This window comes from Tyto alba, unplaced genomic scaffold (assembly GCF_018691265.1).
Source record: "Tyto alba isolate M040663 unplaced genomic scaffold, T.alba_DEE_v4.0 Super-Scaffold_13, whole genome shotgun sequence".
NCBI classification, from domain to species: domain Eukaryota; kingdom Metazoa; phylum Chordata; class Aves; order Strigiformes; family Tytonidae; genus Tyto; species Tyto alba.
In genome coordinates this window covers 36,597,649-36,614,814 of record NW_024881275.1, presented here as the reverse complement: position 1 = coordinate 36,614,814, position 17,166 = coordinate 36,597,649, and the positions used below count along the sequence as shown (strand labels likewise).

Sequence of the window (17,166 nt, the reverse complement as noted above, 5' to 3'; positions counted from 1 at the left end):
TACTTTGGAAAGAACAAAACTATTCTCACATTTTCCATTTCCCGTTTTATTAAAGACAAAAGGTATTTGTAAGCTAAGGTACAAAGGAGCACATTTCAACCACTAAAATTAGGGCTTTATCACTAGAAACAACAGCAGACAGAAAAGTTAGTGGCATTAGTAGATCCCAGTAATGTAATTCGTCTTGTTAGTATCGTATGATAACATGCACAAACATCACCTCATTAAAATGCCTCCAGTGAGACTGATTGCCAAATAGTGCTCCACCACGGGCGTGTAACTAATTCTTCCCACAGATCAAAAGGAAAAAACTTCTCTACTAAAATTGCCTTTCTTTCCCGCACAAACCTTGTGTTTTTTACATTAAAAGTGACCTTAATCTTCCCCAGCACAGGATGGCTGCTGGCTTGGACCAGTATCATTACCAGTGATGTAATTATCTGTAAACTTTAAACTATTTCAACACATGGCCATGCTGGCCTGAGTTCTCCTAATTTAGAAATGGTCATCTCAGAGCCTGAAAGGGAGTGGGTGCATCCTGTGGCCTGAATGTGGCCTAGTAGGAGGAACATTCACCCTTTGACAACATAGTAATAATATCCATCTGGGAGACTCAGTGTGAAATACGCTATGCAACAACACTTCCCTGCTAAGAGAGATGGGCGCTATTAAAAAGGAAGCTAAGATCCTGACACAACAGTACTGCAAATAAGATACAGCTGATACTGGTGTCAGAACTGGAATAAATTTTTAAAAGATTATTATTATTATTATGGCTAAACCAAAAATTCCACTCGTTTACATTTTTTACACATAGAGTATTTACTTGTTCTATTAAATGTTTCTTAACTGAACTCTGAAGCAACACTATCCTAAAAAAATAATAGTTTTTCTGTACTGTACAATTAGTTTCCAAATAATCCATAAATACAGGTATTTTTACAGGGATGGAAAACTAAATGCTGAAAATGTTTAGTTTTAATGGTCTGAAATTATATTCACATGCAGGCAAAAAGTTTTTAAAATGACAGGCTCTATTTCTCAGATAGCTTAACAACATTTACTGCCATTCACGTCTTGTGCATGGGGTGGGTATAAAATTTTCCATTCGAAACTCCATTTGCCAAATTCATAAAATGCTACATCTAACCAGTGAAGGCCAGCAAATATATTTACAGGTTTTCCAGAAATTTCTGTGAGATTAACAGAATTTGGAAAGGTAAGGTACGGCAAATGACTCCACTGAAGAACGCTTTAGGACTTCTTACCATCTTTTTTTTGCTGTTAAGCACTACACAGTGTATAAAGTCAAGAGGTATATTTCAGATTTGATCCTTGCCTTGATTCTCAGTTTGGTGGATTCAAGTAAAAACATTCATTTTGAGAAACAAAAAATACATGGTAATTAAAAGTTTTGAAGTAAGTTTAACGCATTATATATTAATATTCCTTTACTTGAATTAGCAGGAGCACATCATCCTCAATAAATTCCCTAGTTAAATAAAAGTTCTTTTACCGCATTATATTTTCTTCTCCCTATTTTTTGCCGAGACTTCAAAACTTTTTCTACTTGAAGTATAATACCATAACTCATTTTAACAAATTACAAGATTTTTTTTTCTGTGTTTCAGTTACACTGGTAAACTCATTAAAGGACAAAAGAGTTACAGCATTTAGCGTTAGTCATACATATCACAACTGGTTTGGGTTTTTATTTTTTTTATTAGAAATTTAACAGCTATTTCAACAAAGTCATTTTTGCTCAGGTTATTAACAGAGCTTAAAAACTGACAACTGTAAATCTCTGGAGAGAGACGAATGATTAAGAGCAACAACCAATATGAAAAAAATCAAAGACAATCACATTTTTAGTAAACTAGAAGATAGACTTTAAACACATGAAAACAGTATTTCTGAGAAAGCAGCAGAAATTATTCTGGAAAAGTGGAATTATTCCTCAAAGTTTCAGTACAGAATCAAACTAAAACTGAAACAGACAAATGCAATTTTGATAATTTGCACAAATCATCTTCCTTACCTATTATATATATACACACTCATATTTCACTGTTCTCCCTAACTACTGTGTACCTTTGGTATCACAACCTATGATACTTTTTCTACCACTATTGTCAAAGCAGTTTTTATGTTTTAACACTGAACTTCATGAAAGTGAATTAATCTCCTAATAAAAAGATTTGTTTCCCCTCGAATTCCACAGTGGATACAGATTACATGCTACAATTCCACTAGTCCAATGGAAAGATCATTTTCTTCTGCCTAATCCTCAGGTCTGGCATGGATAATGGAATCTTTTTTCAAGCAGGCACAGTCCAGTATAACAACAAAAATAACAACACTTAGCATTTCTATCACACTCTTCATTATAAAACACTAATTTTAACCAACCAATTCTTTCCAAGCTCTGTTCTACCTTCTCTAATTTTCTCACATAAACAACATTCTGTATTGATACAAAACCTGATTGCTAGATGTGTCGACTAGCTAAATGACAATATGAAGAGACAGCATAAAATTAAATCAGTAAAGAATGTATGAGAATAGTAGGGATGGCAAAAGCAGAAACGCAAGGGCTGTGTGTGTTTAAATGTGTGTATGTGCACATACACATGTCGTAAGAAGGGTACCTACAGAGAACTATAAAGAGAAAACAAGGTGAGCAAAAGATAACTTATGAAACAGAAGAAGCTACATAAAGTAAATAGAAAGTAATGAACAGTACTGACGGTGACTGAAGGAGACAAAGGAGAAGAGAGAGGGGTGAAAAAGAAGCAGGAAAGGAAAGATCATAATAAAACCTGCTAAGAAAAAATAAAATACTTCAGAGACAGAGCAGCAAAAAGATTTGGGAGTATAGAAAAGCTCAAAGGGAAAAAAAAAAAAAAAAAAAAGGAAAAGAAAAAAGAGCAGAAGAGCAAAAGAACAAGAACCCTTAGTTACTTGACTAGAAAGTCTCTCACCCACGGAATTTGTTACACTGCTGCAATCCATCACATCTGGGTCCACACTGGAGAGCAGCACCACACCTTTCTACACCAGCTTCCCCACTGGTTCATATGCCTCTTGAGCACAGTTAATACCACTAGTTACACAGTTCTTACCCAGCGCATGGTATCTTCAAATGTTCTTTAAATACATATATGTGTATGTAAAGTCAGCTCCTACAAACTTAACTGTTTAGAAGGCAACTTTTTTTCAAGAAGCAATTCCCCGGCAGTTGTCAGCAACCTTTCCTTCACAATTCTGTTTCACTTATTCCATACAGTTATCTCTCTGTCCTAGATTTTGTACTTGGATGCAGAAGCAGTTGCTTTGATTTGGCGGTGTCTCAGTATAGCAAAGTCATCCATCTTGTATTAGAAATAGGACTTCCTATCACAAAGAAAAAAAATGATAGAGGAAAAATCGGACAGCACAGGCACATGAAAGTTTAGAAGCCACATTTAGTAAGTTAGTGCTTGTTTTGAAAGGGTAAGCAAGATCAAAGCAAAGCTCAGTTTTCTAGATGTAGCAAAATATGTCAGTATCCTTATTTTAATTACACTTGTGATACGAGCTGGTACCAGCTCTATGACTTCTCTGTTTACTTACTGCTCCGCTTCTCACTTCCCTCTTCTCACTCCATGGTTTTGTTCCTACCTCTGCTACTTTCTTCAAGGGTGCCTTACTTTTCCATTACATGTTTTTTTCATTCTTGTTCTTTTGTTTATCCCCAAAGAAGTACATAAACTGCTGTATGATGCCATTTCTGCTACAAGCCAATACAGACACAGCTAAAAATCAAGAATTCTAGTGGAACAATTAGCACCATCAGCACTGACTGGGCACCACACTGACTGGTAAGTCCATGTTGAAACCTAGCTCTGAAACCAAATAATGCGATAAAGCTCTGGCAGCACCAGGGAGGTCCCTCATCCTTTTTCTCCTCGCTCATCTCTAACTGTATTGGAAAAGTCACCGCTGCAATGACCAAACTTTTAAGGAACATGAAGAATCCCATCCTCGGTGCCTAGACAGTGGTTTCACTACCAAATATAAGGTTATTGTTATGCCTGTTCCTTCCCATGCAGTTAAGTACCCTGTCGATGCAGTGCTGTGAATCTGCACTGAATCTCCAAGAATTATTAATACTCATGGATATTAGAAGACAATGTGCATTCTTGCCTTCAATTTTAATTCACATTTCTGCTCACAGGCCTTACTCAAGAATTACTGTTCTAAAAAATAGCGAGTGTATCTTAGGTTTATACATTAGGTTTTGCATTTCTAACACAACAAGCCAACATGCTGACATTCTCTCTCCCAAAGCTTGGAGAAGCAGGAGGAGAACAACACTTCTCCCTCCTCCCCAAATAGAAATGGAATTTTGTCAGTACAAAGGGATTTTGCACTGAGAAAGCTTTCTCCTATAAAAAGAGATGAGGAGGGGTATAACAGCATAAAGTACCTTTAAGCCTACTGTTAAGATGTAGCAGGGGACATACTTTGTACCATTTAAAAATTACTTCAAAAGATCTGCAGAATGTAGCTTGTACTAAGGCTGTATCATCAATGCATATCGCTCACAAATTCACATGATGATACATTTTTTAACTTAAAAAATTCTTCTTCATCTTAACATAAAGTGATTGTAAATACAAATGCTACACATATATTCAAAAAAACATTCACATACAGAAACGTAAACAGAAATGGAATTATTTGGTGCAACAGATGTGCTATTGTTGTTTAGATCACGTCATTCTAAATTACAAGAAGACAGAACATCTTTCCTAAATGATGTATTCCCCTAACAAAATAAGAGTAGCAGTACATTAAAGGATGCTATTTGGTGGTTTTTTAACTCACCATGGAGCTGGTAGATGACCCCCACACAACAATGCATTTTGTAGATGTTTGTCATATACTGCAATGCCCATACTAAGGCAACACATCCCAGGAGTTGGCAGCCATGCTATCAGCAAGAATTTGGCTACAGAAACAGCAATGATTCATCATACATTCTAGAAGCACTGGCGGAACAGCAAAACAACACACTTCTATTTTAATCCTTTAAAGGTAACGAAGTTTTAAAAAAATAATTATAAATTTTGATTGTTAAACCAAATCAGGCAAAAAAAACCATTGTTCTAATGATGTATTTGAAAATGCATTTTTATTGACATCTTTTTTCTTCAGAGTACAGAAAATAGCTATTTAGTAAAAGTGTCAGCTAATTACTTACCTCTCTACGTTGTGATTTAAATGGTCAACTCAACATTACAGAACAAATGTTTCCCAACAGCTAAATCAAAAATCACCAGTTTAAAACCAGTTTAATTTAGGTTGTATTCAGTTTTAAAAATCCTCTGTAGCAATTTTTAAAATAACCATCTGGACACATTTGCGTTAATTAAAAATCTATACTGCAAACAGATGATTTTCAAACTCACACTCTGAATGAAAAGCCAACAGCATAGCCAGAACGTTTGTTTCAGTGCAATGTATCACACCTATTATTGTCCCAATAATAACCATGAAAACTGCTTCTGAGGTACCAGCATCTGAAAAACTGCAAATAGCAGTGCAGGTTCCGTCAAAAGCTCTCTCTTCCCTTTCCTCCTCAGAACGTTCCAGTTACATACACATACAAGCAAATTTTGTCTCCTAAATTACAGACATTTGAAAAGATTACTTATTTCTTTACATCGTAATTACGCAGTGACACTGAAACTTTTATCAGTGACACCTTTTTACCCTCACCTTGTGGAAGACGCTGAGTAACGCCTATATTGAGTTCCAGAGGGTGTCATCGGAAAGCATTTCGGACCTGCTGCCCTTTGTCCCATTACACAAACGCACATCATGAACCCTTACCTTTTGGAAAACAACTTCATCCTGCTTTCTTTTCTTTTTGCCGCTTTTTCTGGTCTTCTGGTTTATCTGAATCCATTTTGTGACCTGGAGTTCAAAACCATAATGTTTTTTTAGGAAGAAGATGCAACCTGAGTGTAGCTATTCAGCATTAGTAAGAAGCTATAAACAGATTCAAGACAATTTTTTCCATTGCTTCACTGGAAGGAGGAAAAGCACGCTTCCCATCTAGAATGACAAGGTCTTAGGTAATCTGGTTAGGTACTCGTGCATGGTCAAACTGCGAGGTGGGAGTGCTTCATCTTAGAGCTTTCAGTTTAAGGTTTTTTTGCACGAAGAATGTGTTTGATCCAGACCAGTTTACCAAATGGAAAGTTATCATTGCAGTGTGTAAAAATCCTGGGGAAAATCTCTGTGCTGTGCTTTATCCCTTACACCTTCTATTTCAAGTAAGAGATTTATTTCCAGCCACCCACTCGAATGTTGTTCCAGACTACCAACGCCAAATTTAGATGGTGGGGTGGTTATTACTTAATAAAGTAATAACACTTGTTTGGGTTTTTTGTTGTTGTTTTTTGTAGTTTTTTTTTTCCGCATACAAATTATTTTTATTCCCGATATGAAAGCGGTTATTTTTTTACAGAGAAAGCGTGGCGGGGATGGGGAGAGGGTGGCAGGTGGAAAACTGAAGGAGCAGAGTTGCAAGGGAAAGAAGGGAAAGGAGCAGGAGTAGCGGAGCTGGGGGGGGGGGGACACGACGACACGGAGGCAATAGCTGCGAAAGGTTTTCTCCTCACCTCGTCGCTCACTTGCTGGACGAGCTGACACTCCTTCCAAGTCTCACTCTCCTCCAGCAAAGGCTACACGGGGGAGAAAGCGCACGTTGAGGCGGGCTCGCCCGCGGAGAATCCCCGATCCGATCCGATGCGATGCGATGCGCTGCGCTGCGCTCCGCTCCCCCGGGGACCCGGGGACGGACCCAGCCCCGGAGGCGCCCCCGCCCCGCCCCGCCCCGCCCCGCCCCGCCGTTCCCGGGGCGGGTGGCGGCACACCGCAGCCCTCGGTCGGAAATGAAACACCTCCGCGGGGTCTCCCGCCCCCGTGCTCCGGCCCCCGGAGCCCCGCGGAGAGGAGGAGCTTGCCTTAAAGACGTCAGGGCCGGCCCCGACGGGGTTTCCGCGCCTCCCCCGGCCCGGCCCGGCCCGGCCCGGCCCGGCGGTAGCGCCGCCCCGGGGATGCCGCCCCCGGTGCCCGCCCGGAAGCCCCGGCGGCGGGCACAGGCTGCAGGCGCGGCCCGGCTTGCCGCGGAGCCCAGCGCTGCCTCCGGCCTCCTCGCCGACGGGACGGCCCTTACCAACCTCCGCCTGCGCGCTCGTCAGGAGTTTACAGTCCCTCATGTTTAGAGAGGCGCTCTCCCGGTTAAGAAACCCTTAATACGAAAGACGCCTTCCTCTGAACACCCTCTGCCACGGCCGGAGGAATGGCCCGATGGGGCTAGTTCAAGAGAGGGAGTACCATCACCCTTAACAGCTTCGAGATTTCCCCCGGTATTTGCTCGACATCCGAAGAATCCAACTATAAAATCACCTTGGAGGGCCTGAAACGCATCTTAAAAGCAAGAACCAAAGCAGCTTTTTACTCGTGTTACAGCACAGCTAAGCCCTTTATGGAGGCCTCAGTTAAATGCTTTATTCAACAAGAGACTTCAAGCAGGTGGTTAAATTTAGGCATGGGACTTCAACAGATATTTCAGCACCCTTTGAAGAGGATATTCAAAGTCCAGCATGATGGGAGAGACCCAAGTACTATCAGCCATGTAAAATCTGAGTACTGTAAATTCTTAAGTTAGTATTTTATGAAGTGCTTTCTGTTTAGCATTTAAAATGAGAGACAACAAAGACTGCATCACGCTTGGTATGGTTAAAATAATACTAGTAAGGTATTTTCAGTATTTTAAAAATAATTTATACTCTTTGCTACATATGACAATTCCCTGAAAACTTCAAAAGAAAATCTGTGATCTTGTAAAAGAATAAGGCTTATTAAAGGATTTATTTGAGCAAACCCATCTATATATACAATCAGATGGACTTTGCAGACAGATTTAAGTAAAGGTAGGTCCAATTAGTGTGTACTAAATCTTGACACTATCCCTATATCATTTAAAAAAAAAAAGAGAAAATCTCTCTCCTACCCTTTTTGTTTTACTGCCACAACATCCCTCTCTCAAGATCAAAAGCTTTAGATCAAAGCCAAGATCAAACTTAATGCTTTAAATAGAAGCAACTTTACTATGAAGCATTACACAAAGGAGTTTTTAAAAGAGATATCACAGTAGAAAATCTTAGTGTAGATTTTTATTTCACACTTACAACAGGCCTCCTTGTAGCTGGTATCAACGTCTTATTATTTTGTAAAGCCACAACTGATTTTGGAGTGGTCCCTCCAAAAACTCCTATAAATTGACTCTTGAACTGCATGCGTTTGAATGAAAAACAGCGCATAGTTCAAAGGGAATGAACAACAATATGAACAAAACTTATGCTAATGGCAAACAGAAATAAATGCAACTACTTAAGCAATATTCCCTTGGATCAGTTAACAGATTAGGTTGTGCATTCCCACAGAAGAAGTTACGGGAAACACTGGGTCATAGGAACAATGATACAGATCTGTACTTTAAATCCTTTAAAGAATTACACTTCCTCTCCTGTCAAATGTTTGGAGAAAACCGGGCAAAAAAAGTTACATAAGACAATGATTTTCAGACTTCCAGAAACCAAGACTTATTTGGGATGAAAATTCCTAAATACACATACTTATATACGAATACTGTGATAAAACTCAGAGGTAGCTCCTGTTATCCTGTTAGTAGCTACACAGCAGTGAAGGAAACTCAACAGGAATTGTTACCGACTTCTTAAAATGGTAATATACCTTGTGGAGCCAACATCTGGGATTCCCTGGTGCTGGCTGCTGTGCATACCATAACTTGAACACTCATTACTGTAAAATAATTGCACTGTGGCATAAGATAGGAGCCACCATGCCCATACAGACAGCCAACAGAGAAGAGAAAGCCATGAGAGACAGGGGTGGGCCTAACAAGTGGTGGTCACCCCACACCGTCTGTGCAGTCAACCGTTAACTCTACATACTGATGCTTCAGTATGGTGTAGCTCATGACCAGACTAGGAAATTTTGTTGGGAAAATTGAAAGCAGAAGAGAGAGCAGGGAAGACAGAGCAGGGAGAGGAAAAGGAGAGGAGGGAAAGGAAGGGAGGGAAGAGAAGATGGTTTTAAGAACGTTTTTTCTTCCATACTCCAAAAGGAAGGAGCTTGCTTACACTAGATAAAAGGGTGATGGCACACCCAGCTTAAAGGGAGAACGACAGCATCACTGCTGTCCACATGACACTGACTGTCATACTTGAATCCCCTCACAACAGAAATTAAGCGATTAGTCCATCCTCCATGTCCTCCTTTACCTGGGAAGAGTTTGTTTCAGAAACAGCTCACGGAGCTGTCCTGTGTAACATTTAGATTTGGGAACAAGCATTTATATGTGTCAGAGCATGCTAGGATCCTTCATTCTTGCAGCAGCAGGATTAGATATAATTGAATTTTGAAATAGAGGGGAGAACAGACCAATTAGGTGAAGACAGGCCCAATAGCCTGGTAAATAACTTAGGCAATGATTTACCCCAGCTATTCTTCAAGACAGTCCAGATCCCAAGCATACAATGAAGTTTCAGGACTGTAAATAGGCTAGAAAATAACAAGATATTTGTGCAACAGACAACTGTTTCATTTTAAATTGAAACAGAAACTGGTTTTAAATTGTTTGGGCTGTGATGCCTACTAATGATATTTCATAACTCAATGAAAAATTACAGTCATGCACTTTTCCTTTGCATAAATTGTCTATAACTTCAGCTGGTCTGTGCTACTCTAATACTAAACATTCAATACTGATAGACAAAGGAGGTTGTTTTATCTGAGGTGAATACTGATTCAGTGCCATTTTGTTGGCTTGCCAGCAGCCCTCAGATACTGGAAAGCAAAGTTGAAAATGGAGGAATAAAAATATTTACTGTAAATGAATTTCATAGGAGCTTCTGCAAAGCAGAGGAAGTTGATAACCAATGTAGTCGAGTCATTTTCCAACCTCTCAATTCTAGAGATTTTATTTTCCTCTCAATTACTGAATTTTACACCACTTATACACACCCACATTTATACATTCAGATCTATGCGTACACCAGCAAGTGCACAGAGAAGTCTAAAGATTTTACCATCATGTCATGTTTTCTCCTAGAGGATGTGGCTACCTTCACTAGTCTACAAATTGCAATTTTGTACCTTTCTACACCTTCCTATGTAACATAAACCAAAAAATGTACTCCCCCTAGTTTCATTCTATGGTACTAGAATGATACTGCCTGCTTTTTAAGGCAGATGCCATCACCTCTGTGATACCAGTAAGGGATAAATTAAAGAAACTACAATAAAATGTAAGATACATAAGTGTTTTCCTACCACACAGAAGATTTATAGGAAAAAAAGAACACTGGTTTACGTTAGAAAATTACCTTTCTTGGAAACTAAGAATATGATGTGCCCTCAGAACAGTCTGTATGACCTGAAAACTGCTTCAGCACAAGACAGCTGGCTTCCAATCTTTTTCAAAAAGATTCAGAAATTTAAAATACAGAAAAATATTTTATCCAATAGCTCACTAGATGATTATTAAGGACTTGAAACATTTGACTGTATTCTCCAAGGGCAACAATTGCAAGGATTTTAAAACACTACTGTTACCAGAATTTGGCAGAGAGATTAAGGACGCAGTGGTCTACAACTGAAAACTGCAAGATGGCTGGTGCATCCACATTGCAAGAAGCAGTGTATCAGTGACAGATCAAAATTACTGAAAAAGAAATGCATCCCAGAATGTGCTTGTGTAAGAACAGGAAGTCCTCCAACTGATTTTGTGCAGTTCTCATGGGGACAGCTTTATTCCCTGAAACGGAAAGTCACGTTGTTCTGACATCATCCATATTTTAGGAAAGATGGTCATTTATATTGATACCATAAATCTAAATGTTCTGATTCCTCCAACAGTCTCTGTGGTGGTGTAAACACGCTCTTTTCAGATCAGCATGCTGTATCTGGTATTTTTCAACGTAACACCCCTACAGAGACATTATGTTCAAGTCAAACTTGCCCTTACTGAAAATATCTCTACCTCCAATAGACAAAAACCTGTTGAAACAATAACTCTGAGGATGTACTTTCAGTACACTGCAACATGACTTTCACATACTATGGCAGGAATATTTTTTTCAAATGGGTAATGTAAATACATCCTTCATATCCACATTAGCAACCCTACTTTGTGGAGAAAGTTCCTGGCTAAAGATGAATCACTGTACCACCTATTTAGTTCAAGATCAGATCCCTAATCTGATGAAGTATCTCTGACCACACAACCACAGGATCTCTAAATAATATGCTTATTGCTTATTATTAAATAATAGTATCTAACATATAATGATGTCTAATTTATGTATCATATTGCATTATCTAGATTATAATAATATACTAAAATGCTAATTTTTTTTCTCTCCTGATTTCACTAGGTGCTCTCACTACTATACAGCTCCTTCTCTGAAGCAACTGGAAAAGTAGATTATTGTTCTTATATTTAGGCGTTTCTGCTTGAGAAGTATTCCCATGTGCTGCAAACTTTCAACACAGTCCAGACTGCGAATTACAGCACCTTCCTCTATAAATAGCAAGATAATATTTAAAAGATATAACACTTTTTAATACAGTCATATATGGAAATAAGACCTCACATTTCAGGTTTGCCCTGCACTCGGTCAATTTAAAAGTAATTTGAGTACAGACATTTTGAACCCAGAGGACAATGACTAGGGCTCAAGTTTCTTTGAAATAAGAGAATCCTCTATAAAATTCACTTTGGCTCCATCCAACACCAAGATCTTGGTAGGCAAGTGGTTAGTTGCTGCCTGGCCAACCTACATAGGACTTTGAAAGCCCTTTGTTGTGGGTTTTTTGTTGTTTTTGTTGGGTTGTGGGTTTTTTTAAATTAAAGAGAGAAACAAAGAAAACCATGTTGGAACACAGCTTCTGGACAGTTTTGCACCACTGATGTGACAAGAAGTGTTTTTCTTCCTTTTCCAGTGCAAAAATACTCAAAGAAAATGAGGCAGACTATTTGTTGCTGAAGAAATAAAATACGTATTTCAGAGATACTGACCTCTGAGTCTTACTGATCCCCTGAAGCAATCAAAAATCCTGCCAACAGCTCTAGTAAAGAAATATATTCAAGGCAAGCCCTCTGGCCATGAAATACTGTTAGCCCATATGCTAGAGCTAATACTCCTAAGCCGAATCATGGGCTTTACTGCTCATTTTTGTACTGACCAATAGCTTTGTCTAGAACATCTTTTCAGCATAGGCTTTTCAAACATATCTTTCTCCAGACATCTTCCTTTCGGCATTTAAATTTCACTGTGGGCTTAACATTGCTTATATCAGCCTTTGTGGAGACACCGAACTGATGGAGATGGAATGAAGACCATTACACAAATTTTGTTACCATCTGCTCTCTAGAAGCACTTCAGCAACTCAGTGTTTTTGCAGAATGTGTAAAACAACTGTTAGGCTCAAAAGCAAGAGCTTTTATCCCCAACTCTAGCCAGTGGGGAACACAATGGTAGGATCTAAACTCTCAGTGTCACTTTCAGTTTCTGACCGGACCACTGCAGGAATCAGCAGGTCACAGTTTTGGGGTCAGCATTACAGAGGGCTACGTGGACTTCAGCTACATATGATATGTGTTTATACACATGCATGAAATATATCTTCCTCACATATTTATTCCTTCCAGTCACAAACGTGTCTTTCTGCAAGCCTAGAAAGCAGGGAAATTTTCTAGGAAGTGAAATGTGTGTTTCTTTTAAAACCCCTAGACCACTGGGGAGGGAAGGTGGCAATTTGTTCCTGTCACATAAAATTTTTACCTCAGCTTCATGCCCAACTCTCTACCCTCCTGCACGAAAAAGATCTCAAATATTATTTCCTAAAGTAGCATTTGACTTCTCATTATTCTGTATCTTGTGTCCAATGCACTAAAACTGCTTACAAGGGACTCCAAACTGGAGAGATTTCAGCCACTTTGAAGGCTACTCTTTCCCTGTTAATCTAGAAAAGCTGTTTTCTTGCAAGGTAGCAGAGAAAAATATTTTAAACATTTATGGATTGTTTCCATTTGGTAAAGAAAACACTGGGCAGGCTAAAAATTAATTGATTGCTAACTTCTTTGCTTTTCTTTGGATGTTTTTACAAGCAATGGATTAAAATCAGTGTTTACTGCTATGCAAGCCCAGCCGTGTCCTTATTAGGCAAGTCTCAGTTCAACATTTCTGTGTAAAAGAGGACCTGTCCTCCCTCTCTTTGCTATGTTTCCACTCCTGCATATGTAGGTGGGAGAGTGGGAGTTTGGGAATGTGAACTTGATCCAGCATTGATCAGCCAGGCAGCAAACTGTTATTGTTCTTTAGATACCAAACATAACTCCTTTCTAGTAGGGATAAGCTCAGTCATTCTGCACATAACACAGCTTTTGTGTTCAGCAATGCAATTAATAGGAAAAGGGAATGAGAATGACTGCTTGAGATTTATTAAACTTAAAAGAGATTCTAATGAACAAACATGTGGAATCCAGTCCACAATTATTTCAGAAATTGAACACGTGTTTGAAATGCACTTCAACTTCTTGAGCAAGCTATTACTCATGCAGATTTACTCTACTACTACTGCTCCTGTACCTCTGAGCTGGACACATAAAATACTGAAAGGTATCCTGAAGTAAAACAGGAAGACATTTGTGAAATGACTTTTAACGGGAGAGACAAGCCAAAGTTTTAGCAGGTCATTAAACTAAATCCACTGAAGTATCCTCCTCAGCCTTAATGCAGACTCACAGTCCCACCAGCTGAGCATCTCAAAAGCATTTTTTTCTCAATTTTTCAGTAAATGGCTAAATTAAGACTCCTAAAACTCTTTTAAACTTCACTTTTAGAAAACAGAACAACAGAGGCACTGAAATATTATGGCAAATACTTTCATATCTAACATTTAGAAATGAACATCTACATTCAACCTAGTCAGCAGTTTACTCAGTGCTATGTGGGTGTCTAACCTGAGGCTGCATGTTTTCCAATTTTAGAATGTGATCACACAATAATTTGTAACAATGCTATTCTGATCTTGAATGTCTGTGTTTTTCTTCTAAAATCAGCTACCACATGCAATGCAGAACAAAATTACTCCAAACCCTCCAAAATTATAACAGTACTCTAAGTCATGCCTGAATTTGAGTACTCTTGAAATAAATTTGAGTTCTTACTGACATTTAATGGTACATCATTTTATGTACGTGATTTTCTTGAATTTTTGAACTATTCAACAAACAAAAATATACCACTGTTGTGTCTCATTTAGCAGTATCTTAAGTACAATTTCTAGGAAGGGCTAAATAAATTACAAGGCCATTTTATGCCAATAACATTCTTTAGAGCAACACAGGATCTACCTAAATAGTAACAGACGTTACAACTTATTTGATAGTTTGCTACAAAGAAAGTATCAAATTCTCTGTATACTACAGTCTATCTTGAAAGATTTTCAGATAGATAGTCTTTATGTAAGACATCTTTCAAAGAGTTAATAGAGCGAAAGTCTATCCGTGCAATCTGTCTTAACTTGTTTCTCTTCATGATTCATTTGACATTTATGCACGCCGCAGTACTATACACATTGCTTGATGACATTTTTGTATTTTCCAAAATCCTATCTTCTCTTCTAAGGAAATGGGATCCAATGTTGACAGTTCAGCTGCTAATTTCAGAAAAAAACACAGCACTAATGATTCATATTCAAAACCTTTTTTCTTACTGTACTTGTCATCATTAGAGAAGACATTAATCAATTTATATTGTTGACCTATGCTCATTTAAATTTAAGGACTTTGGAAAGATCTTTTCATCTTCCAATTTGCAAGCTTGCTAATATCAAAACAATACCATTTTGCTTAAGGGGAAGTGCCCATTCTTCAAAGTATGCTTTCCACACACAAGAGTAAGTACTTATCTTAAAGTAGCAGTTATTTCTCAGGTTATTTCTCAACTATCAGCTCATTAGAATTCAACTATCAAATAAGTTATAGTCTCTGCACTGATGTTAAAGTACACACAAAAGTCTCCATGTTCAGATAAAAAAAAAAAATCAAGGGTAAGTAGCAAAATTCAGTATTTAATCAGCAGCATGTTATTCTTGCGACTGATATTTAATACCAACTTTGAAATTTACCCAACAGAGTCACTGTTAAACTTGATTAAATAAGTAAGAAAATTATAACTCTTCATAGCTGCTTCCCAATTTTTGCCCAAATCACAAACTTAAATGAGATTTTCCTACTTAACAGGTCATTCTCACTGCCAGTGCCTACAAATTTACTGCATCTCAACAAACAATAAGGATTTCACTTGTTTACTGTCTCATTGTTGCCATCCACCATTACTCAGTTATTATGTACATCCAGACAGACAAATTTCAAGATAAGGCATGACTAGCAATGACAAGAAATACAAAGTGTTAACCCAGGCCTTATTTTACACTATGATTCATAAGAGTGATTTTTCTGCTGGGAAAATTTTCTAGTATCCTCTGTAAAACTTAGGTGAACAACTGCTAAAGATAATTCAGAAGATTAGTAAGAGCACTCTTTTAAAAAATACTTGAATGTGGTTGGTTTGTTAGTAATTGACTGTAACTGCTACTCCACAATGCATTCTCTTGTAGAGCTATACCTTCATCTGTATTTTTGTCATAGTAAAAGGAAACAGGAAATCTATAAAGCTTATAACTGGGGCAAAAGCCAGGAACCTTCTTAATAACAAATGGCTCTATCAGAAATCATATTAAGTACTTGAACTGCTGCTGTCACATCCTCCTACAATTTATGAAACCACAGAAATACGTTACTTGCATTGATTTAGAATGCTTTACAAATTATATTTCAGTTCAAAGTTTTTAATAGTTTTGCTATGAGTTTCCTTTTCAATACGTTTCTCCTTTGAGTAGGACAATCCAAGAGCCAGTCATATACAATCAAACCCACAAATACTATGAATAAATGAATATTCCCCTCTGGAAGATTTCTTTTGACTGTGTACCTACAGAAATGTAGATGATTTACAAATAATATCAGTAGATTGGAGCTTTAACTACTGCTTTACCACAGTAACAAAAAGCAGTGAGGGAGGAATAGGTATTAATTCTTTTTAAATGAAAAAATTCTTAGTATTGTAACAGGAGGCTGTACTACAATGTTCATTCAGAATTAGAAAGCATGGAGTAGTATTCTCACAATACACACTATGAGCTGTACATACCCTAAAAGACCTGTTGGAAGTACCTACTTTAATCAAGAAACACTGCTTAAGGTGGAACAGTGGATAAGAATTAAGCTTTAACAGGAGAATAAAGTATCAAAAGGGACTAAGAAAAGGATACAGCAGTGATATCATCTCTCGCAGTTTTTTCGTAATTTTGAGGAGATGTTTGGTGTGTTTCTTCTAGTCCCTGTAGCTGTGTGATCACATGAGTCTTGTAGATTACACTGCTGGTATACTAAAAGACACTGAAAATCATAAAGGAGCCAGCCAACTACTTTTTTGTTTTCTTTTTCCTCCTTCTCCCCGCACCCCCCTCTTTTTTTTTTTTTTTTTAACTGAAGAATGAATCTGGAGAACATCATTTTCATAACACAAGGTGCCAAATGAAAAACACACCCAAGGAACACTCAAGATAGCCAGTTTACTAGTAAGTAATAGTATGTTATGAAACTGCAGTTTCAGAGGGAAGAGAAAAGGTGGTGAAACTGGAATGAGTTAAAAAAATACATGTAGGAATTGTTTATGAGATGCAGAGACTACCTATGTTTATTGGTCTCCTCAAACAGTGTACAACAGAGTTCAAAATGGGGAAGGATTTGAAGCATATTTTTAAAAGGTTAATTATCTAGGGTAGAATATGAAATTCAGGTAAGAGTAACTGGATAATGTAACAGAAAGACAAGTCTGTGCAAAACTGAGAAAATATTTCTCAAGAAGCATATGGTCCTCTATTTTTAAACTCTAATTAAACATTACATAGACTGAAAGACACAACAGAAACTGTACTTAAGCGAACAAATCA

General features: G+C 37.9%; 1 protein-coding gene across 9 annotated transcripts in view; it reads right to left on the bottom strand.

Moving 5' to 3' along the window:
* Nucleotides 1-17,166, bottom strand: part of AOPEP (aminopeptidase O (putative)) — a 204,888-nt gene that overhangs the window by 74,561 nt on the left and 113,161 nt on the right. For 5 of the 9 annotated variants that reach the window (XM_032981857.2, XM_032981858.2, XM_042788108.1 and 2 more), the window contains 2 exons: nt 6,672-6,734; nt 5,878-5,961 (listed from right to left, as the gene is read on the bottom strand). The exons of 2 other annotated variants lie outside the window; for them this stretch is intronic. In XM_032981857.2, the coding sequence (XP_032837748.1) occupies nt 5,878-5,961; nt 6,672-6,734 (147 nt within the window). 2 more of the 9 variants (XM_042788113.1, XM_042788115.1) reach the window with 2 other exon arrangements.